This window comes from Anas platyrhynchos, chromosome 6, assembly GCF_047663525.1.
Source record: "Anas platyrhynchos isolate ZD024472 breed Pekin duck chromosome 6, IASCAAS_PekinDuck_T2T, whole genome shotgun sequence".
In the NCBI taxonomy this organism is placed as follows: Eukaryota; Metazoa; Chordata; class Aves; order Anseriformes; family Anatidae; genus Anas; species Anas platyrhynchos.
The window spans coordinates 4,060,885-4,083,521 of record NC_092592.1 but is presented as its reverse complement, the minus strand read 5'-3'; the positions used below and the strand labels follow the sequence as shown (position 1 = coordinate 4,083,521).

The following is a 22,637-nucleotide window of genomic DNA, read 5'->3' as shown; positions in this document are numbered from 1 at the left end:
TCATTATTCAGACAATAAAATGAGTGACAAAATTAACCCTCTGGTCACTCTCCTAGTGGGGATTTGTTTAATACCCTTGGGTTTTGCATACATGTTTTGCTCATCTGTACTCAACAAGGGATGTGAAAAATCTGAGCGTGCCATCCAGTGTCCTGTCTCTGCTTTTCTCACTAGTACATGAGCTAAGTATCATATTCCTTCAAAAGTCACTCATTGTGCTAAGGCCAGGTAGAGCACCATGCTCCACCACCAAGTCCTCTGTGTTTATGCTGCATCAGTGCATGCAGGTGGGGGTTTTCATCTACACATAGGACCTCCAGGTAAAACCAAAGCAACAAATCATGCTTTTTTTTTTTTTTTTTTTTTTTTACATTACCCATACAGGAACAAATCATTTTCATAGACCAAATTAAAAAGTAATACTTGCAGGCAAGAGGAGAAGTACCATGAGAAACAGGTATTCTTAGATGTCTTTGAGGAAAGAAAAGAAATTTAAGGCATGGATTACTTTCCTACAACTGCTAGCAAACAAAACACTTCAACTTGTAGCTCTTTGTTAATTGTTTGGTCCAAAACCATGGCAGCTACTTCAAGGACTGTGAGAGTAGACGAGGCTGAACACCCTGGTGTTTAACAGTACCAGTGACTGGAAGGAAGGAGGTTTGACTCCTGGGGGGATGGATGCACACAACTCCATAGCATGGTCCTTGCAGGATGAGGCCCACCTGGCATCATGTTGCTGGCTAGCCATGGTACTGCGATGCCAGCAACAACACTGGTAAGTCACGGTCCCTCCTGCACCGTGCACCTCCACTTGGGGTGAACTGGGGGGCAGGTACCTTTGCAAAGCAGGAGGGGTGCAGGGAGCAGACAGATCCCTTGAATTTGCTGTCACTGTTTGCAGCACATGGTCCTGGAGATGCATGTGCAAGGAGCCCTTTTGAACAGCAAAACAGCCTGAAGTCACCTCCAGCCAAGTTCTGGTTAGAAAACCTGATTTTCTCCCTAACCCAGAGCTGTTACATTCTACAGCCCCTCCCTCTCCCCCCTCCGTTTTCCCTTCCCCTCCCCAGATCCTCCAGCCAGGGGACACTGCCTTAAATCCTGTATCGTGATACATTAAGGGTTTTGTTTATACCCACTCCAATCCTTTGTGGTTCACTTTCCCAACCTGATCTCCAAAACCTTCTTTTACATAAAAGGAGAGCAGGCTTTGCAGTGCCCAGGTGTGCTAAGAGAGACGGCAAGGGTGCAGGGTGCTGACACACTGTGTTTTGGACCAAAGTTGCTCCACCAGCTCCATAGAAATAGCACTTATAATGCACAGCCTTTAACACATCTGTGAGTAGCTGGACAACAAAAATCCAGCAGTAGATCTCTTTGTACCAGTGATGAAACTCAGTGAGACCCAGTTTCTTCTGCAATGGGGAACAGCCACACACATATTTACTGCTCACCCAGTGGCAGATGCAAACTGAGAGGCTATGTTCCACTAGGTTTTGGGGAGCTGAGCTGGGATTTTGTGTAGAGTCCTGCACCTGGGAACAACCACATGTACATGTATCAGTACAGGCTGGGGGACGACCTGCTGGAGAGGAGCTCTGAGGAGAAGGACCTGGGGGTCCTGGTGGATGACAGGTTGACCATGAGCCAGCAGTGTGCCCTGGTGGCCAAGAGGGCTAATGGGATCCTGGTGTGCATTAAAAGGAGCAGGTCAAGGGAGGTGATCCTCCCCCTCTACTCTGCCCTGGTCAGGCCTCACCTGGAGTACTGTGTCCAGTTCTGGGCTCCCCGGTACAAGCAAGACAGGGATCTCCTGGAAAGAGTCCAGCGGAGGGCCACAAAGATGATACAGGGCCTGGAGCATCTTCCCTGTGAGGAAAGGCTGAGAGACCTGGGGCTGTTCAGCCTGGAGAAAAGACTGAGAGGGGATCACACAGAATCACACAGAATCTCTAGGTTGGAAGAGACCTCAAGATCATCGAGTCCAACCTCTGACCTAACACTAACAGTCCCCACTAAACCATATCCCTAAGTTCTACATCTAAACGTCTTTTGAAGACTTCCAGGGATGGTGACTCAACCACCTCCCTGGGCAGCCTGTTCCAATGTCTAACAACCCTTTCAGTAAAGAAATTCTTCCTAACATCTAACCTAAAACTCCCCTGGCGCAACTTTAGCCCATTCCCCCTCGTCCTGTCACCAGGCACATGGGAGAACAGGCCAACCCCCATCTCGCTAGAGCCTCCTTTAATATACTTATACAGAGTGATAAGGTCACCCCTGAGCCTCCTTTTCTCTAGGCTGAACAAGCCCAGCTCCTTCAGCCGCTCCTCATAGGACTTGCTCTCCAGGCCCCTCACCAGCTTCGTCGCCCTTCTCTGGACCCGCTCAAGCACCTCGATGTCCTTCTTGTAGCGAGGGGCCCAGAACTGAACACAGTACTCGAGGTGCGGCCTCACCAGAGCCGAGTACAGGGGGACGATCACCTCCCTAGCCCTGCTGGTCACAGTGTTTCTTATACAAGCCAGGATGCCGTTGGCCTTCTTGGCCACCTGAGCACACTGCTGGCTCATATTCAGCCGACTGTCCACCATCACTCCCAGGTCCTTCTCTGCCTGGCAGCTCTCCAGCCATTCCTCTCCCAGCCTGTAGCTCTTCTTGGGGTTATTGCGCCCCAGGTGCAGGACCCGGCACTTGGCCTTGTTAAACTTCATACAGTTGACCTCAGCCCATCGGTGCAGCCTATCCAGATCCTCCTGCAGAGCCTTCCTACCCTCAAGCAGATCGACACACGCACCTAGCTTGGTGTCATCTGCAAACTTACTGAGGGTGCACTCAATGCCCTCATCCAGATCATTGATGAAGATGTTAAAGAGGACCGGCCCCAGTACCGAGCCCTGGGGGACGCCACTAGTGACTGGCCTCCAACTGGACTTGGCTCCATTTACCACAACTCTCTGGGCCCGGCTATCCAGCCAGTTTCTAACCCAACGAAGCGTGCGCCAGTCCAAGCCAAGAGCAGCCAGTTTCTTGAGGAGAATGCTGTGGGAAACGGTGTCAAAAGCCTTGCTGAAGTCAAGGTAGACCACATCCACAGCCTTTCCCTCGTCCACCCAGCGCGTCACTTTGTCGTAGAAGGAGATCAGGTTCGTCAAGCAGGATCTGCCTTCCATAAACCCATGCTGACTGGGCCTGATCGCCTGCTTGCCCTTCAAGTGCCGCATGATGACTCCCAAGAGGATCTGCTCCATGAGCTTCCCTGGTACTGAGGTCAAACTGACCGGCCTGTAGTTCCCCGGGTCTGCCCTCCGGCCCTTCTTGTAGATGGGCGTCACATTTGCTAGCCGCCAGTCAGCTGGGACCTCCCCCGATAGCCAGGACTGCTGATAAATGATGGATAGGGGCTTGGCCAGCTCCTCTGCCAGTTCTCTCAGTACTCTTGGGTGGATCCCATCCGGCCCCATCGACTTGTGCACATCCAAGTGCCGTAGCAGGTCACCAACCAGTTCTTCGTGGATGGTGAGGGCCACATCCTGCTCCCCGTCCCCTTCCACCAGTTCTGGGTACTGGGTATCCAGAGAGCAACCGGTTTTACCACTAAAGACTGAGGCAAAGAAGGCATTGAGCACCTCCGCCTTTTCCTCATCTCTTGTAACTAAGTTTCCCCCCGCATCCAGTAAAGGATGGAGATTCTCCTTAGTCCTCCTTTTTGTGTTGATGTATTTATAAAAGCGTTTTTTGTTATCTTTAACGGCAGTAGCCAGCTTGAGCTCCAGATGAGCTTTGGCCTTCCTAATTTTGTCCCTGCACAGCCTCGCTACATCCTTATAGTCCTCCCTAGTGGCCTGCCCAATTTTCCAAAGATTATAAACCCTCTTTTTCCTCCTAAGCTCAAGCCACAATTCTCTGTTGAGCCAGGCTGGTCGTCTTCCCCGCTGGCTCATCTTTGGGCACATGGGGATAGACCGCTCCTGTGCCATTAGGATTTGCCTCTTGAATAGCACCCAGCCTTCCTGAACCCCTCTGCCCTTCAGAACCGCCTCCCATGGGACTCCACCAACCAGTGTCCTGAGCAGCCTAAAGTCAGCCCTCCGAAAGTCCAATACAGTCTCATCAATGTGTATAAATACTGGAGGTGTGGGAGACAGAGGGATTTGGCCAACCTCTTTTCAGTGGTGTGGGGACAGGACAAGGGCAACGGCCACAAGATAGAGCACAGGAAGTCCCGCATCAACATGCGAAAGAACTTCTTCACGGTGAGGGTGACGGAGCACTGGCACAGGCAGCCCAGGGAGGTTGTGGAGTCTCCTTCTCCGGAGATATTCAAGGCCCATCTGGACACCTACCTGGGCAGCCTGCTCTAAGGAACCTACTTTGGCAGGGGGGGTTGAACCCAATGATCTTCTGAGGTCCCTTCCAACCCCTTCAATTCTGTGATTCTGTGATTTTCTGTGCACTGACAAGGTGGTGAATGAGGAGGGCTGATCTCATCCCCTTCCCCTCTGCCGCAGTGAGGAAAGTATCTGTCAGGGCAGAGGCTGTGACCTATATTCCGGTGCTGACAATCACTTGTCAGCACTTCTTTTTTGGGGCTGAAAAGGGCAGAGGATGGCCAAATTTGCACAGGGCTCCATGCATGTGCTTTGAGCATCAATCCCATGACCCAAAATGCACCGGGGAAATGAGATCTCAGCCCTTGCAGCAAGGCGTACTTTGCTTCAAAGATCTTCATGTGCGTGATCTCCTGGAGGAGAGATCTGAGCGGCGATAGCGCTGAGGAAGGAAGGATGTTTTGGCACTGGCATAGGTGAGGGAGGAGGTGCCTTACATTTCAGCAGGAACCTGGTGCTGAAAACAATTTCAAGCTCAGCTGTGGTTTACCGCAGTGTCCTTGTGACTGGTGGGGTGCTTGGTGGCCAGCACAGCAGGGAACAGGGTCACTTTCACACAGCCAGGGTGCAAGCAGGCCCAAGTGATGCTTGTCTGTGCAGCTCCACCGGATCCCCCAGATCTTTGGAGCCATCAGAGAGGAGGGTGAAAGCCACAAGCTGCTCAGTGCACGAGGCTTTTCCTTGCTGGGTTTCCATATATTTTCTTCCATGTGAGGAACATTTCTCAGCCCTTTCTGAAATGTAATCTGGACCCACCTTGGGCTGGAATCAGAGTTCTGTCCTGCAATGGCTGCATCCCAAGCTGCCTTCATGGGGGTCATGCTTGGCAAGGACCCATTTGCTGTCCTGTGGCTGCACTGGGAAACACCAGCAGTATCACCACTGCCTGGCCTGGAAGGTGCAACCTAAATATCAGAGTTAAGCAAAATCCTGAAGCGGCTCACACTGAGGCCACGTGGTGAGACAGGTGGAGTGGCAGCAGGCGGCTCTGGGATTTGGGGGGGTTCAGCTCTGCCTTGCAAAGCAGCTTACAAGCAGCATGTCCAAGCTGGAGTGTGGATTAGAGGCAAAAAACAGCTTTGTCCCCACAGAATCTTGGCATGCTGGATCAAGGAGCTCACTTGTCAGCTCAGAAAGTTCCCATTGTGCCCCCGAGAGCTCCAGGGCTCCTGACCCCTGCATCAGCCTCCTGGTTGTGCTGCATTTTGCAACACGGAATAGCCAAGCAAAATATCCCAAGGGCAGGAAGACCATGAGCAAATCCTGGCCTCCGGAAAAGCAGGTCTTGCTCCAGTGGCTTTGGCTGAAGGGATGTTTCACAGCTCAGTGCTATGGGAACCCACCAGGTATGTTTATCTGGGAAGTGCCTCCCATCTGCAGTCACCTTTTAAAAATAAAACAACGAAGAAAAAACACAAAGAAACAACAACTAAAACAAACAACCAAAAAATCCTAAATCAACCTCAATTTATTTTCATGTGTGTGCACAAAAATACAGCCTGGTTCATTAGAGACATGCAATTTGTGAACCAAGGAGCTGGGCACCTATCACCTCTTCCTAGCTCGTTTTAGAAATGGGCTACATTCCTACAGACTGCATCCATCACAGCATCTTTATATCTTCCCCAGGGGTGCACAGTGTGTTTTACAGATCTGGGAGAGTTATTCTAACTAACAGCCACCTCTGTTAGGTGCAAGCACAGTCACAAGAAGACATTACTTTTCAGCCTGGCAGAGGCAGCCCTGGACAGAGCAGTTGGGATAGAATTGCCCCCGCAGTAAGCCAGGTGTGGGGACATGTCCACTGGCCATGGCAGAGTCCTGGCCTTCAGGAGGTCTTCAGGATGGGCTTACAGGCTTGGGCTACTGAGCACATCCACAGCTTCTCACCTGAGAACTAGTCCAGCCTAGATCTGAATGTTTTGCCCCCAGGCTCATCTCTTCCCACCACAACTCCTGTGGTGGGGGCTATCTGCTCCCATCATCTGCCCACTCATGGGACACCAGACACGCAGATCTGTCCTTGCTGGAACTGCAGATGGGAGCAGTGGAAGCTCTTTAAGCATGCCATTAAAATCACTTTTTGGGGACAGGCTTTGTGGCACTGGTGGGCTCAGCCAAGCGATGTTCTCTGGGTGGAACTTAAAGCAACTGTGCGTTAAAAGGCTTCAAGCATTTATGACCCAGTCTTTCCCTGTGATGAGGAAGACAATAGAGCTGAAATGCTTTAATTCAGCTGAAGCATTTGGACTACTGGAAGGATACATTTTGATAGACTGGCATGCTATTGGGAATGCTGGGAGCAATTACCCTTTGTTACTCATCATGATTCAAGTTCAGTCAGGATTCTGGCCTTAAAATCTCTGAATCTGTGATTTGTTTATTATTGGGTATTGTGAAGTCTAATAATGACCAAAGCTGTAAGATTGCTGAAAGAATGCGGTCAGAAACATTTCCACTTATCTGTCATTTGTGGTATTTAAATCTGCTTCTATTACCATAGCACTGTGAATGCATCTTTACTCCTTGAAGCATGCCTCTTTATGAGGCAGCTAGAGGAACAATGTAGCATTGGGTCAAGGATGGCTAATTTTCTGTTTTCTGCATGTCACACACTTTTCAGGATTGATCTTTATTTGGATTTTCAGTAGTTTGACTCAATTCCATTCAAAATTGAAGGAGGGGAAGGAAGTACAAGTTTAGTGTGGTTTAATGCAAAATCTCTGTATATTAAGGCTTGGACGAAAGGATATTGGTGGGATGGGTCCCCACTAATCATCACCATCATCACCACCAGCAACAGCTGGCCCCACTGTCATGGTGGCACCTTCCAGGGGAACTGAGTACCCAGTGGTAAATCCTCTTGTATGGTCCAGCACCACAGAATAAATGTTTTTATTTTGGCAACCAATTCCTGGAGGATGCCTAGGCCTGGATGGAAGCTGAGGAGCAATCTGAAAAATGTGGCTTCATTGCTTTTGTATGCCATCCTCAGTGAGCTATGGTTCATTAATTAAGGTTTTCCAGCACTGCAAAATCAAACTGCTTCAGCTTGGACTTTGGTTGCTTCTGAGCTCTCACTAGATCAAGCCAATACTAAATTCCTCACCAGATTAGATTTATTCCATTACCATGTGGCTCTTCTTGGCTACCTTCATCCTTGGAAGACAGGAATTCATGTGTTCTTGTATAAAATTTGTGCACATAAATGCTCACCACTCTTTCCTGTTTCTGAGCAACATGTAGTGATGGAAACCTAAGGTCTGGAGCTGAATGATGCCTACACAACAATAACATGTAGTTTTAAACTTGGGTTCTGCAAGGAAAGAAGAAATAAATCAATAAAACCAGCTGGTGTCATGAAATATCCTTAAAAGATATTTTAAAAACTAACTTAAACCTTAAACTTTGGTGTCACTTAAAATACTCTATTAGAAATGGTCAAATGCAGCAGGAAACTACTGTGTTCAGTTGCCATGAATGCAGGATGTCATATTTTTGTGAAATGTGGGCATTTAAAAAAGAGAGGCTTAACTGTACTTATTTAATGGATGCAGGGTTAACATTTTGCCTGCTGTAAATAATATTTTGGTAATTTTAGTGCTGGAGTACAGAGAGGTGCTGAACTTGTGACGCATGACTGAGGAGGAAGGGCAAGTTAATATCAAATTTAGAATAAATGATTTGTTAATTTCTAAGCACTTTCAAAATTAATTTCCCAGACACAGTTTCGCAGCTTAAAAATACTTGTAACTGTGACAGTATTTTCAACACAATTACACTTGCTGTTTATTATTTTAGGATTTCAAATCAAATTCCTTGTTCATTCATTCGTAAGTGTATTTATGTTCTTCCCTACACCTGCCCCTGTATTTCTACACCAGTTTTGCAAAAAAAAGTATAGAGCTTCTAGAATTCACCTTGTTTTCAGACTGACTGTTTAAGTGAGTTTTTATGGTGGCAGTGATTTAATTCTAAGCCAGAAATGTCTGCAGTTTTCTTATTAACATGCTGCCATGGAATACACTTCAATTACTTCTCCTCCTCCTCCTCCTCCTTTGCCAGAGAAAGCAGCCAACCCATCTTCCACATTGGCTGCTCCTACCTGATTGCTCATTCACCTGGAGGTAGAAAAAGCTGCTCCTCATGCAGGGCAGCCTGAAACTGCAGAGAGCCATAATGCACTAGCCAAACCTGGCAAATACTGAACTATTTAAAGTGCATCTCTTTTCTTTTACTTTTACCTTCTTTTATCTTTTACTGTGTTAAACTTGTGTTACAGCCCAGATGTCAAGGTAAGTCCCAAGATGCCTTTGGTACAGCAGCCCTATTTCTATGAGAGCATTAGAAACATGCACAGCTTCTATTTCACCTTATCTCCATCCTTTATTCTTCCAGCACTGCTGGGCTGATGTTGCTTGGACCACAGCCAACATGGGTACCATCGTTTCAGTAGCACATCATTTCCAGCAGCAGCATCAAGCTGTTGAAATAAATGAGGTCTTCCACCACCCTGCAAATGGGGCTCCAGAACACTGGAGGTTAAGAGAGCTGGGTGGCAGAGAACTACAATCCCTCACTTTTTTTTTTTTTTTTCTCCAAGTTTGCCATACTTGGAGAAATAGAGTTTGAGTAGATGTTGTTAGACTTTGTGGAGGCTGTCCAACTTGAGAAGCATAGCAAGGCATGCCCCATCACTGATTCACCATGGCCACATCTGTGACCACTGCTGATCTGTACTGACAGAAATGACCACAGGTCTATGACACCTCTGCGATCAATCGCACATGTTCTTTCTTGTCATGTCCGGAGCTCCAAATACTCAAAACAGCAGCCAACTTTGTAGCTCCATGGGTTTTTATGCTCCTTCAGGTTGGGCTCTTCTCCTTGACATTATTTTCGTATGCTGTAAAAGCATCAGGAGATCTGACAAGGCTGTTAGAACTTAGTGGCTCTAACTGGAGATTTCAAGCAAAGTAACCACTCATAAAGCACATATCCTGGAAAATTCAATTAAGTTCCATTCCAAGAATTATTAAAATACACCAATAAATCTTCCTTTATTACTTTATTAATTTCTGCAAGATAGAGGCTAGTGGTGTTAATACTAAACTAGAATGCAATCCATCATAGTTAAATCCATCATAAATCTAGACTATGTTTAGCAGATAACTGAAATTGTTATAAATGAGACTTCACAGCCTCTGCAAGACTCATGGCAGAATCTATGCAGCCATCAAAGTTGGAACAAGTAAATCCATCGCCCCCACAAATCAGGAGAGGTTGAGTATGAAGAATCATGTGTCCCAGACAATTGGGCACAGATTTTGTAACCTGAAAAAGAAAAGCATATAGGAGATGGAAAAGAAAGTTATTTTATTTATCTGAATTCCATGCCAGAAAGAACAGTATTACAGAGAAACGAGCCTTCATATGAAGCACTCCTTCCATCCAGATCTCAGTTTCTACCATTAACAATCGAAGTGCTGTAGTAAAATATTTATCTTGTGTATTTAAATAATTAGAATAAAGCTTTCCTGCATATGGAAATTTTACAGCCCTGTCGTGTCTTATTCTCAATGTGTTGCAGAAGAAATAAAGCCTGATCCTGGACAGAGGAAGTGTGGAGATCTCTAAGCCAAAAGGAATGATGGTTACTTCCGACTTATCAATCAATTCCACTCTTGATCAAGATCTTAACCTGCTGGCCTCATGGCCTGAACTGTTGTTAGCACACATAAAATCAATAGACTGAGTAAACATAAATTCTGGGGGATTTGACTACTATGTTTCTATAGATGTTGTCTTTATCTGCTTTCTCTAAAGTTGAACTAACCAGGGCTTTGCTGTCCTTCATCTGAGAATACAGCTGCAGGAAAATGTGCAAGTGTTAATACAGCAAAGACATTTAATCCAAATAAACCAAGTCCTCTGCTCTCTAAACTCACAAAAAGGGCAAGCACAGGAACCAGGCACTAACAGTGCCATGTTGGAAATCCGGTCAAGGAAATCCATGGGCCAGATCTTGTGGTCCTGCAAGAGACACCACTCATGACACAGCAGCACAGAGAAGCCAGTGGATTTTTATGTTACCCCATGGAGCTCTCTTGATTTAGAATCACTGTGATGCCATGCCATGACTTAATGGACAGCAGGTCAGTAACAACGAACCACAGAGAAGCCAACAGAGACTCACATAATCTGCCTCTATTCCTTTTCCCTATATATTTACTCTCTGTTGGTTCTTCTGAGATCTGTTGGGTGGGATGGCAGGGCTGGAGAAGGAAGAGGATCCTGCCATTTCTGAGAGAGCCTGCAACACAATCGGCTTGACCAGATGACCTTCCCAGATGGGAAGTGAGGTGGACTTTAGTGGAATGACTGTTATAATGACCTGTCTGTGCTCCATGCATACGTCTTGGGACTCTAGCTCTCCTGCATTGACCTCCTCTTTTATTGGAGTAGAGTAGCACTAAAGCTTTTTAGATATTGCCCGAGATACAATCAACACTTTGTAAATAATATGATGACAAGTTCTGAACAAGGTTGCTTTGATAAATATTTAATGTCATTCTCAATGCATGAACCGTATTTATTTAAAAAATAATATTCCAGGCACTATACCCTTGATTAAACTTGTATTTGTGTATTTGTGGAGTGGCTTTTCTAAAATTTAACAGACTTCGCTTTACCAATATCTATTAAGCTGAAGCTACATCTAACTCATGGAGAAAAGATCTCTTTTCAGTATTGTACTTTATGACAAATTTCAGTGTGTGTCAAACAGCGGAGTAAACGCACAAAGCACTTGTGTTTTAACCATGCTTTGCTGTGTCACATTCTCAACTGTTTCAAACCTATGTACAAAGACCAAATGCCCACATTGTACCAAGTCAGTACATCCTAGAGCAGCACCGATGTATCTCAGAAAGGAGGTAAGGTAGCAGGAGCAGCACTGGTAAGCATGACACCAAAGCAGGGTCAGTCAGAGAAAAAAAAAAAGATGAGAAGATGACGGAGAGCTTGATGATGTAGTGATAAGGGGAGGAAGGTGGGAATTATGACAAAAGGAATGACAAAACAAGACCTATAAGGATGAAATGTTGAAATAGAAGAAAAATATCTAGAATGACAGAGGGAAAAAGGAAGCACAACAATAGGGTAGAGTAGAAACAGAGATCGAACCAAAGAGATCATATGGCATGATATGGAGAATGCAGTTTTATTTCCATGGCTCCTTTATTTTATGCCTTATTTTTGGTCCAAAGATATGTTTTGGATTCCTGTGCAGTAAACCATTCCTGTATCCCATTGTGCAAGCATTAAATTCAGTGAACAAGATCTGGAGTCCAAGATATCTTGTTGAGCCCAGGGGATTTTTCCATTGACTCACATGTAGATTACCGTTGGCAAGAAAAAGACCCAGAGCCTGAGAGCTGCCATGGAAATCAGTGCAGTACCAAAAATGATTCTCACTAAAAAAGCATTAGTTTTAGCCTGCACACATATGCATGTGTAGAGAGGAAACGTGAGACGTAATGCACAGGTGTACATTGCCAACAGCAGACACTGTGAGTCTAGCCAAGTCTAACCAAAAATCCCAGACAGCCATAAATGTGGGGGAACAAGAAGCCAGCAGAATGGATCCACTCTCCCAGTGGCAGGAGGGTCACAAATACAGACAAGGAAGACATGCAGCATTACAGGAACTGAAAGAAGCAGGGAGCTGAATTCTAGCCACTGCCGTGCTTCTAGTTGCCTTTTCCAAGAACACATCATCTGCCAAACACCCACACTTATGTTACTTGCTGTACTGTGTGTTACCAGAATGTTAGCATGTTCTTTAAAGGAAAAAAGTACCTGAAATGAATTTGTAGCCAGTTGTGACCCATTCATTCATCTATTACTCAAGTTGATGGAGGAGTCTAGCTGTGTAGTGTCAATCTGGCAAGAGATCTTCTTTCTCTAACTTTACATCAGAAGCTAATTTATGCCTACAATTTTCTATTAGACTGAGGGCACAGAGCACATATAATGAAGAGACGTTTAGCACGAAAAGGCTTCTGGAGTGTTCTTCCGTCTTTAATACCCAATGCTTTTTCAATGCTGGCTGTACTGAACAGTTTCTGATTTGTCATACTGATCAAAGGATCGATACGTTCACATCTCAGACTGCATCTCTTTGCCTGTGTGGCAAGGCTATGCTCGATATAGTAATACATGTATTATGCAATAACAGTAATATAGGAGTAATCATAAATAGAGTGACTGGGAAGAGGAATGATTCTGTCCCTTCTTCGAGTTCCTCTAAAGGTGCTGTACAAAATGAATTCCAAATTACTGTCAGCTACACAGCACAGCCTGTTCCATCTCCAACCTTGGAAGACTTCAATGCTCAGCTAGACAAAGCCACGGTGGAGATTGATCCAGTCTTGACAACAGTTCTGCTTTGAGCAAAAGGTTGGACTAGAGACCTGAAGAGATCCTTTCAGAGGTCTTCTCTAAACAGGTCCAATTTCTGTGATTCAGTGTTTTGCCAATCTCCCTTACAAAGTGACTGTCAAAGGAACATGGTGGCTAGGAAGCTGCTGGCTCTGAATGCTAATAGTGTCTTATTGCAGTTAAAGCAGGGGATACAGAATTGCAGCTGTGCCGCTAAGTAGTGTCAGTAGAAGTTTGGAAGTCCTAGTCCCTCATCTGCCATGGATAATCATAATGTCTGTGCTTTAATCCCAGGATTATGTTTGGTGATGTGAAAGATGCTACAGATGGATTTAATTAATAAGCAGGATAAATCCAGTCTGAAAGAGCCAGGGGAAAGATGCACCCATCTTATCAGTTGCCTTTGCTTCCTCGGCAACAGCTTTTTATAATTGAAAGTAAAGATAGCTGTAAGACAAAAAGGGAACTCTGTCTCAGATATTTAATTTAGGCAGGGATTATTTTATAGGGTCCCCACCTGGTGATAGAGATCTTTTATTGAGAAAACTGATCTGACCTATGCTAACTTATTTGCAACCTAGGATATGTCCACATTCAACCACCGAGTTACAGATTGGTGATAATTCTTCCTGTGACACAGATATAAAGCACACGCAGATGCTGGAATAGGTGATTTTGATTAGTAGCAGCATAGTATAGTAGGCAACAGTGGCAGAAGAAAGTGGGAAGACCTGTAAGCTGTACAGTGCTTTGGTGTTTGAGAAAATAACAGATAATTGTCCAGCAATATGATATCTGAATCTAATTTTTAAATAGGGGAACCAGGACGCATACCTAGTAATTTAGAAAGATGACAAATTTGAAGCAATTGTGGAAAATAAGCGTTCATTCCTGTTCCAACTACCTCTAAAAGATGAAGCTATAGGTATAAATTTATAATAAATGTTCTCTGACCATAAGGAAAGAAATTAATTAGCTATGATTCAGGAAGCATAGGTGTTTGATGAAATATCATTGTAATATGAGGAATCTAAAACATGAAAGTATATATATTAAGATCATCTTTATACATCAACTGACAACAAATACTATGTACTGAGAAGTAATTTGCAAACTAACAATACCTAACTCACAGAAAAATAAACTTTGTGCTAATGAGACCAGGCTCTTAGATTGGATACAGATCAAGGGGTATGAGCAGACTTCACAGCAGTCATCTACAGTAACTTTTCTAGACTTCATAAAATGAAAAATTTTTAGGGAACTGCTTTACGTAAATATTTTGCACCAATTTCCACATTCAATTTCACCAGTGTAATTTAACTTAAGAGGCTTTGGGTAAACATGTAGATATACTCCAATACTTGAGGAAATTGCCAACAATTTCCTTGGATTTTTAAGAGAAGTATGTAAAATCTACATATTTTGCTATTATTACCCTTAGATAGTTTACTTTAGTATACTTAATGTATAGCATACTGTTGAATTGAACTGGGCCAAATAAAATAATAACAAATTTGGAGTATGTCCAAACACAAGAACTTCTGCTACTCTGTGGTAGGGTGGGAATTTTGCTAATAGTATCACATACTTTCGGATGCAGAAGAGACAGACTTAGTCATATTCTTAAATATCAACAAAAATCCCAGCAAAGCATGTGGGATTTGCTTCCTTCCTGTGCACTGCTCCCATTCCAATTTATCAGGAGTGTTGCATAACTTACCACTAAGCCAGGTCCACTATGTGAAAAGATTACTAGAAATGGTTTGGCTGTACCTGGCCAGCCTTGAATGCTGCTCTAGGCTACGTGGAGGAATACAATAAGGATATCAAATGACGATATCCTTTCTTCTTGAGGATGAAAACCACTGGACTGTAGGATGTTCTGTTTCTTGTGATGCCCTCAAAGTCTGTACTACGGCATTAACCAGGCAGCACCCTCCCAGATGCTTGTTCACCCATGTGTTACCTGTGAGTATCTCCATTTCTGACACTTGACACTAGCTGGTTTGGGCAGAGATGGCATAATGCTTTCCAGGTGGCTGAGAATTAACTGCTGTACCTCTGCAGGGTCTGAATCCAGGTGCTCACTCCCAAATGTCACAGTTGTGTGAACTACAACTGAAGGTCCAATTTCAGGAGACTCTGGAATAAAGAAGAAAGATACTTTTGAAAGATTACTCATTAATATTTTCCTTCCCTTGGTACTGCCCATTGTGCCTCTAGCCTACGAGTCACTAAGAATCTGCAGCACCACCCTGTTCTTCCAGCTGCAAAAACACAAGGAGTAACAACACAAGTTGTTCGCGAGAAGTACAACGAAGAAATCCAGGCTTTTTGAAGAATTTGCAGTGGTTTTCTCATTGCAGTAATCCTGTATGTTCCTAGAGGAACCCCAAGGTACTCCCACACCCCACAGCTTGCAGCTGGAGGAAGCAGTGTATGATGTGAACACACTGGAAGCAAACTCTTCCTTTCCCCCATAGGTCTGACATTGGCACAAAAAACTGAATAAAAATAACACAAGGGCATGAGGACAGCCAATAAGAGAATTTCTTTATAATATCGGATTTTAAGGCTTGGTGATTTCGCTGTGCCAAGGCACTATGAAGGCCCAGCAGATCCTTGTGTGAGTCCTTCCTGCTGGGACTTTTCCACTTTGAATGAGACAGGTGCATTTGGAGGAGCAAGGGCATGACCTGGATTCTGCTGTATTTCAGCTGAGGGACTGAATTCACAAAGCTGGTAGTTACATTCAGTGATTCCCTCTCACCCCATTAACCAGAAACACCCTCCTTTAGAAAGCAGAAAGCCTTTTCCAGCTAAACCTTTGTTTGAACTACCACATATTCTTAGAAAATATATTTCAGTTTCAGCAAATGAGCACTTTCTGACCAAAGAATCCACATGGAAAGAGACAGCTGAACACTTTCCAACCAGTTCTGGCTATTGCATATCAGGCTTGATCAAAATCTTTATGTTTAATTTGTCAGTGAGGATATACAGGCCGCCTCCTCCTCCAAGAAGACAGCATATTCCAGCTTTTAAAAGCAACATTAATTTCCTTCTCTGGAAAACTTTAGGCTGAACATTTCAGATTACACTACTGAGGCACAGCAGGACTAAGTCCCAGCATCACAACATGAATGAAAGTGATGGCTTTCGCTTCAACTGGAAGGATCCCTTCACTGAGTCTTTTTCTTGGGTAGGCCAGCTCAGCCAACGCTTACTCTTGAGAACTGGAAAAATGTGGAAAAATGGGTAGGGAGCTGTTTCCTGGTTGTGGTCAGGAATGCACCGTGAGGCCACATCTGAAAGCACCAAGCCATGGTGCTGCCTTTTCTTAACATTCTCTTTTTCCAAGTGAGGCACTTGTAAGAGCAGATCACTTCCTCAATTTGGCTTACAGGCTCTACTTTCAGCAAGTACCGCATCTCTTTTCCTGAGTGGTTTCCTGAAGCATCCAGAGACTTTTAGTTTGTTTCCTATTTTAATAGAAGAAATAACTTCAATAAATCTTAGCCCTCAGGGGTGAAAAGGCCCATGATCTCCACATGACATGAATTTGGGATGAGGCAGAGCATATCAGGGGACTAAGACTGTATAGTGAAACAAGGCCTACTCTTGCCTAGAAGCAGAGACTCAACTGAAGGAAGCATCTTCTTCTCCAAGCTCTGATGAACTGATTGCCTAACATCCAGCCTTAGACTTGTCTTCCAGCAATTCCTCCTGCCACCCTCAAGCCTGGTTTCGTAGGCTAGAACAGGACATACTTCTGTTCACATCAGCTTTTCCAAATGTCTGGAAAATCCACGGGAATGCTACTCCCGTGCTGTCTGTCCTCATTTTCGGATGGAAAACAGGTATTCTAAATCTGACATTTCTACGCAGACTGTCAGGGACAGAAGACCAAGTGGGGAAGCCTATTGGGTACCTTGGGATTTATTACAGTGCACATGGTATTTGGCAAATTCTTCCACACAAACTTGGTAAAAAGGCTCATTAAAAAATGTCTAAGCATTTTAATAACATAAACATTCATTGCTTGCTGTGACTTGTTGTAGCCAATGATTCTTGGACAGGGTCTGCTTCTTCCAAATCTCTCATCTCTTCCATAGCATGTACAAAACAAGTTTCAGGAAAACAGGCAGTTCGTTGAGTTTTTAATTCCTCCTTCAAGCTACTCATAGCTTGGAGAGCTTCCAGAGGCCACTGAGTCACAGCCTTCCAGTATTGAAATGTGCAGACTGCAGGGATCAAGTTTAGCCTCAAGCCCTTTTATTTCTTTCATTTATTTTTTTTCCTACAGAAATGCTGGCTAAGAGAAAAGTTTAAAATAGATTTTTCCCTGAAAGCAACGGGGGTATCTCAGCCTTGATACCTTAGAACTCTTTGATCAGGTATGTTCACCTGTCACAGGAGTAAAATTGGCACTTTCCTCCCAGTGTGTTTAGATCAGGCTGCAACAGCTAGTTTAAAAACCAAGGTTTCTGGCAGGACTTTTCCATGAGATTTTAATTTTCTTTATTTGTGGCAAGAAGCTAGCAGTCTATAGCCATGCTAGCAGATGACAAAGTAGCGTGGGAGATGTAGCAAGCCAGAGAACTCTCGGCAAAGTGAGGGGTAATGATCTGAAGGCAAATGGAAGCAGCATAAAAGCTTTCATCTGCTCCCAGTTCTCCCCCCTCTCATCCCAGCTGCACAGCAATTAATCCAATCAGTTGATGTGGTGGAAGGCATAAGACACCGGGTAGATCAGAGCTAGAGTGAGACAGCAGAGTTGGCTGGAGCTTATGCCTACTTAATTAGCAAGCAACTGCTCAGCCAGTGTTGGCAGAGTCCTCGCCATCCAGAGTTGCTGAGGGATCCCACCAAAAACTCAGCTGCAGAAAGCTTGTGCCTGGTGCTCCTTCATCGACTGCACAATCAGCCCAACCGGGTGTGCACCTGCCCCAGCCACTCTGGCCTGCCCCCACTCACTCACAGCAGGAGGAAAGGGACTTTATTTGCACAGATCCCCTTGAGGTTGCAGTCAGGGAGGGGAGTACTGGCAAAATCTCGTGCAGCTGCAGCAACTCGTACCCCAAGTTCAGACTCTCCTCTTCCCTACGGCATGTAGAAGATGGAACGCCAATATTACAGACTTTCTTTGTTTTGGTGTTGGTTTTCTCCTTTTCAGCGTGAATTTCTTTTGCTCTGCTGTGTCACACAGGACCAACACCAAGAGATGAAAAGTGAAGAACATAAAGATAAACACTTTCATGCTTCCATGTAAACAGAAAAGCACTGTGTGATCTTTGGCATATTGCCCTATCCCGCCAGAGTCCTGTCTGTGACAGTGAAGTTGTCACAGAACTGACTGAGCCCCTGCCTGGTCCTGCAGCAGTGCTGGGGCTGTGTGGACCTTGCAGATTCTAAAGCTGCTGGCTCATGGGGATGAGGAGAGGGGCAGAGTCAGCCTCTGATGCGGGATCCAGATTTAACAAAACCTTCCTCCTTGGGACATCTTGACCACCAATATTTTGGCTGCCATCACAACCTACCTGCAGTCATTCTGAGCAGCCTGCAGGGCTGAACAGAGTAGTAGGAATGAAGAACAATTCTCTTTTTTTGTCGCAAAGTCAACATATGAAGCTCCACCAGTCCCCCAGAAGTTAAAGACATTAGGGGAGACACTGAATCACTTGTGACCAAAGTACAGATGCACTATCAGCCTGACTAGCAGTATTTTCTCCTCTTAGCAAGTCTGAAACCATATCCATGGAACAGGAGAAGGGATGAATTGAAAAGAAAGGAGATGAAAAAAAAAGTGAGGAATTGAAAAGTGAGGATCTATCTGCATCTTCCGCATCCTAAAGGGAAGGTGACAGAGAAGACAGAGACAGACTTTCTTTAGAAGTCCAAAGCAAAAGGACACGAGCCAATGGGCACAACTGCAACAAGAGAAAATCCCAACAGGACATGAGGAAGCAGCACTTCTCCATATGACTGGGACTTCCCTGGCCCCAGGCTGCGTGGGGTCTAAATCCTGAGGGACAGCCCTGACTCACCTCGACATGGCCCTAAGCCACCAGGGGAGTAGATGATTGCTGAGCCTGGTGGGATTGTGAAATCTCTGAAACCAGATGAGAAAGGGCACCAACATGTAGTAGTGTGAAGTAGAAACTGCCACAGGTAGAGGACGTATCAGCTATCTGGAAGGGGTGTCAAAGACAGGAAGCATGAAAGAAATTAAAACTCACCATCCACTACATTTCAGCCAGTTGTAACAGTGAATTAAGCACTAGCAGTCTGTTTTGAACTCTCGAGGGAAGCTGGTGTTCCTCCACAACCTGGAGATGAGGGGATGGGTATTTGTTTGGCTAGCAAGGAGGGGAGGAAGGCCATCAGCTTCTTGATATTTCTGGACTGTCTTCATACTCTTCATCAATTCCGAGCTGGAGAAAACAAAGGCTATGGAAAGAAAAAGAAAAACCGACTGCTGACAGAGCGAATTTATGCAGTATTAAGCCTGCTAGGAGTATAATCATCCAGAAAAATATTGGGGCTAATAAAAGATGTTCTGAAGAAGAGGACAGAAAACAGAGCCCAGTGCCATTCTCCCAGCACAGTGCTTGTGGCTTGTGTGTCAAGAACATCTGGGGTTAGAAAGGTGGCTTCTAGCTTTGAATAACACATTTAATGCAGAACACTAAGATGGAAGAGCACAGTATCCTGGGTGAAGCTGCTCAGCAAAGCTGCTCAGGCTAGAAGCATAGCTGTCACTATTACGATAGGATAAAAGACTTATCAGCCAAGCCCCTGCACTCACTCAGTACTGCAGGATGGTGACAATACCAATAGCCTGTGGTGCCAAGTCCTCCCACAGAGACCTTGTTCTGCCCTGGGAAACATTCACATGATATTAAAGGCATCAAGTCAGCTCTTGCAGTGGCTATGTCCTCCTTACCATCAGTGTCAGGAAAGGAAGGGGTTTAAGATGAAAAGGGACACAGATTAAAAGTTTGCTGAGAAAACCAAACTAAACCAAACAAAACCATAAACATCCCAATAAAACAATACCACACAACTTCTCAGAGAAAACCTAATGTGGACTATGTTGTCCACCAAAATATATACTCTCCCTTGTAAAATACAAAAGCTACTTCTGTGCTGTGTGAATCCAAGCCTAAGTCAGCGTTCAGAGTCCCTAAATTCAAAAGACATTTTAGAGATATAGGGCAATTAGCTGTGATCCCTAGGATCAACAGAGGCCTGAAGCTGAATGTTTCTTTAGCTTAGAGAACATTCTCACAGCCTGAAAGTTGTAGGATCCACTTGGCAAGTGGTCAGCACAGCTATGTATATTGTTCTGGGAGTGTGATGGGTCAATAAGCAACCACAGTAGGGGAGGATTCAGTGGGCAACATGGATTTCTGTGCTTCAGGAAGAGGGCAGAGCACGGTGCTCCTGGGACTATTTTAAAGATAGAAGGTAACTTGAGAACCATCTGTCTGCCCTTGAGACCAGCAGTGAAGACTTGGCACAGATGGAGAGCAGCAGATACCACTTCCCTTGCCATCTCCTAAGAAAGCAGAAGCCAACTGCATTTGTCCAAACAACCAAAATCCAGGAGTGAAAATCATGTCTGCAGGCCATCAGGGAGTATGTCTCACAGCTACTGAGCTAAAAGACTTTGAAGCAAGAAACCCTGAACCATAATAGATGCAGCTGCTCCCAGTATCCAGCAAGGTGCCAAGGATGGGGCAGACCGAGAGGCTGACCAGCCTCATGCCTAGAACTGGTTGGGCTAGCCTGGGACCAGAGCACACTTGAGAGCATGAGGCAGCATGTGCTGCTGCTGGTTGGACTCACTTCCCAGTTAATGTATCAGTACGTTCAGTAACTAATCACCAGAACACTGCCACAGAACCACAGGATTTAGGTAGGGAGGAACCTCTGGAGGTCTCTAGCCCAACCTCTTGCTGAAAACAGGGCCAGCTTCAAAGTCATGCTGTATTGCTACAGTTCCAGGGCTCAGTTGAATGGCTGGGAACTCTTCCAGCACTGGCATGAACAGCACATTGCTCCTTCCTAGGGGATCTACAGATGTCGGTTTACAACCTAGTCTGCAGAAGAGATCTGTGCATGGATGCAATAGGCACACATCTTCCACAGGGATGCTTTCTTCGTTCCTAGAGGAAGAGTGTCAAGTATTTTTCTCGTAGTCCTGCCCAGTGACACAAAACCTAGAGTTAAAAAAAAAAACAAAACTTGTTTGCTTCCTGCCTCTAAGGAATTTTTAATTTGCCTGGGGGGATGTGTTTTGCTATCCAGAACCCATTCTGATTCTATATAACATGAGGGGAAGGGAAAGGACTTTATCACTGCCATGTCAAACAAACCCTAAAAGCTAGGCTGTGAAACAGTGCATGGAAATATTGTTGGTCAGTGCAGAGAACAGCAGACAAGCTGGGCTCCTTCAGACAGGCTGGAGTGGTATCCCTGCTCCCTGGGAGGGACCAGCAGGATGAGTTTCTCTGATGGAAGAGAAGTCTACAAGCAAGCCTCATAAAACTAGAACCAAAATGAAAAAAAGAATAGTGAATAATTTCAGCACACCTAGAAAATAAGCAAGAGAGATGGAGATTTCCTTTCAAAATGCCACACTGCTGTTTTGCAAAAGAGACAGATTCCTGAGTTATCCTTAACAGTTTTCATGGTTTGTATGGCCCCTTATTCTCCACGGAGTAGAATCTGCTGTAATTCGCAAGGCACAGTTTGGAAGACTTCCTGTAAAGAACAGCATATTATATTCAGAAATTCAGCATTTCATTAGACTTACAGATCGTTTCTCATTAGTTTTCCAAAAACAAGCAGGGTAGGCAGGGGATTACAAAACAATTGGCCAGGTAATGAGGGTAAAAACCTAAATAACTCTTTAACTCTACCGAACTCGTATTTTGGTACTGAGAAGATAAAGGAATCTTTATTTTAAGTTTAAAAAGGATACTCAGGAATTACAATGATCCTGAAAACCTAAAAAATAAATCTTCCCTCTAAATTATACGACCTCACAATCCTTACGCAAAAGAAGTAAAGGAACTGCTTCCATTGTTGTGCGTCATCTATCTTTAGTCCTTCAAATGCAAAGAGATGCAAAGACTACAGCATTGCAGAAATGAGGTTTGAAATAATTTATACTGAAGAATTCCCACCATCCCCCTGACCAGTTATAAATATTGATGGGGTGTTTAAAGCAACCAATCACACAAATATTTAATATTCATACATACTGCACAGGGAATTCAACATACACTTCTTGTAGGCTCTTCCTTATGCAACTTTTGAGCACATTACATCTGTGGATGGAGACACAGTTTTACGATCAGCTGCTGAGATCCTCAGCTGATGCAAAAAGCCTTCCTTCTCAGAGGCCTGGTAATGGCTTATAATGCTCCAAATTACACTGCTAATGGCAGCATCAGAGAAACAGCTTTGTTACTGATTCCTCTGCATAAACTGGGAAGAAAACAGATGTCACCCATAGCTATCAGTAAGGAACTAGTCAGAGTCATAACAAAGCCAACTGATGGCAGCACTCAAACTGCAGCCTCCTCTGATAGACAGGTGCAGCCATCTTGCAAAGCCAGCCCTGGGCTTTCTGTGCTGCAGAGAAGAAAGGCAGGGGAAAGGGCTTGTATTTCTGGAGAATTACAGACCTGCCACTCTGCCCAGCCATTTGAAACTCACCGCCTCTGGTAACAAACTGATCTTGCTGAGGATGTGCCACACTACCCTGTATGCTGAGGATGTACTCCT

The 22,637-nt window shown here is 44.7% G+C and overlaps 1 protein-coding gene across 6 annotated transcripts in view; it reads right to left on the bottom strand.

Annotated features, from left to right (window-relative positions):
• Window positions 1-5,372: 5,372 nt before the first annotated feature.
• The window catches only part of RNLS (renalase, FAD dependent amine oxidase), an 81,332-nt gene continuing 64,067 nt past the window's right edge, over window positions 5,373-22,637 (bottom strand). For 3 of the 6 annotated variants that reach the window (XM_072040269.1, XM_072040271.1, XM_072040270.1), the window contains 2 exons: window positions 14,806-14,981; window positions 5,373-5,778 (listed from right to left, as the gene is read on the bottom strand). In XM_072040269.1, coding sequence (XP_071896370.1) covers window positions 5,524-5,778; window positions 14,806-14,981 — 431 coding nt within the window. In that variant the 3' untranslated portion in view covers window positions 5,373-5,523. Of the gene's footprint in view, window positions 5,779-9,447; window positions 9,729-9,764; window positions 10,428-14,805; window positions 14,982-19,078; window positions 19,290-22,637 lie in introns of those variants that run through there. The other 3 variants (XM_027460201.3, XM_038180987.2, XM_027460204.3) reach the window with 3 other exon arrangements.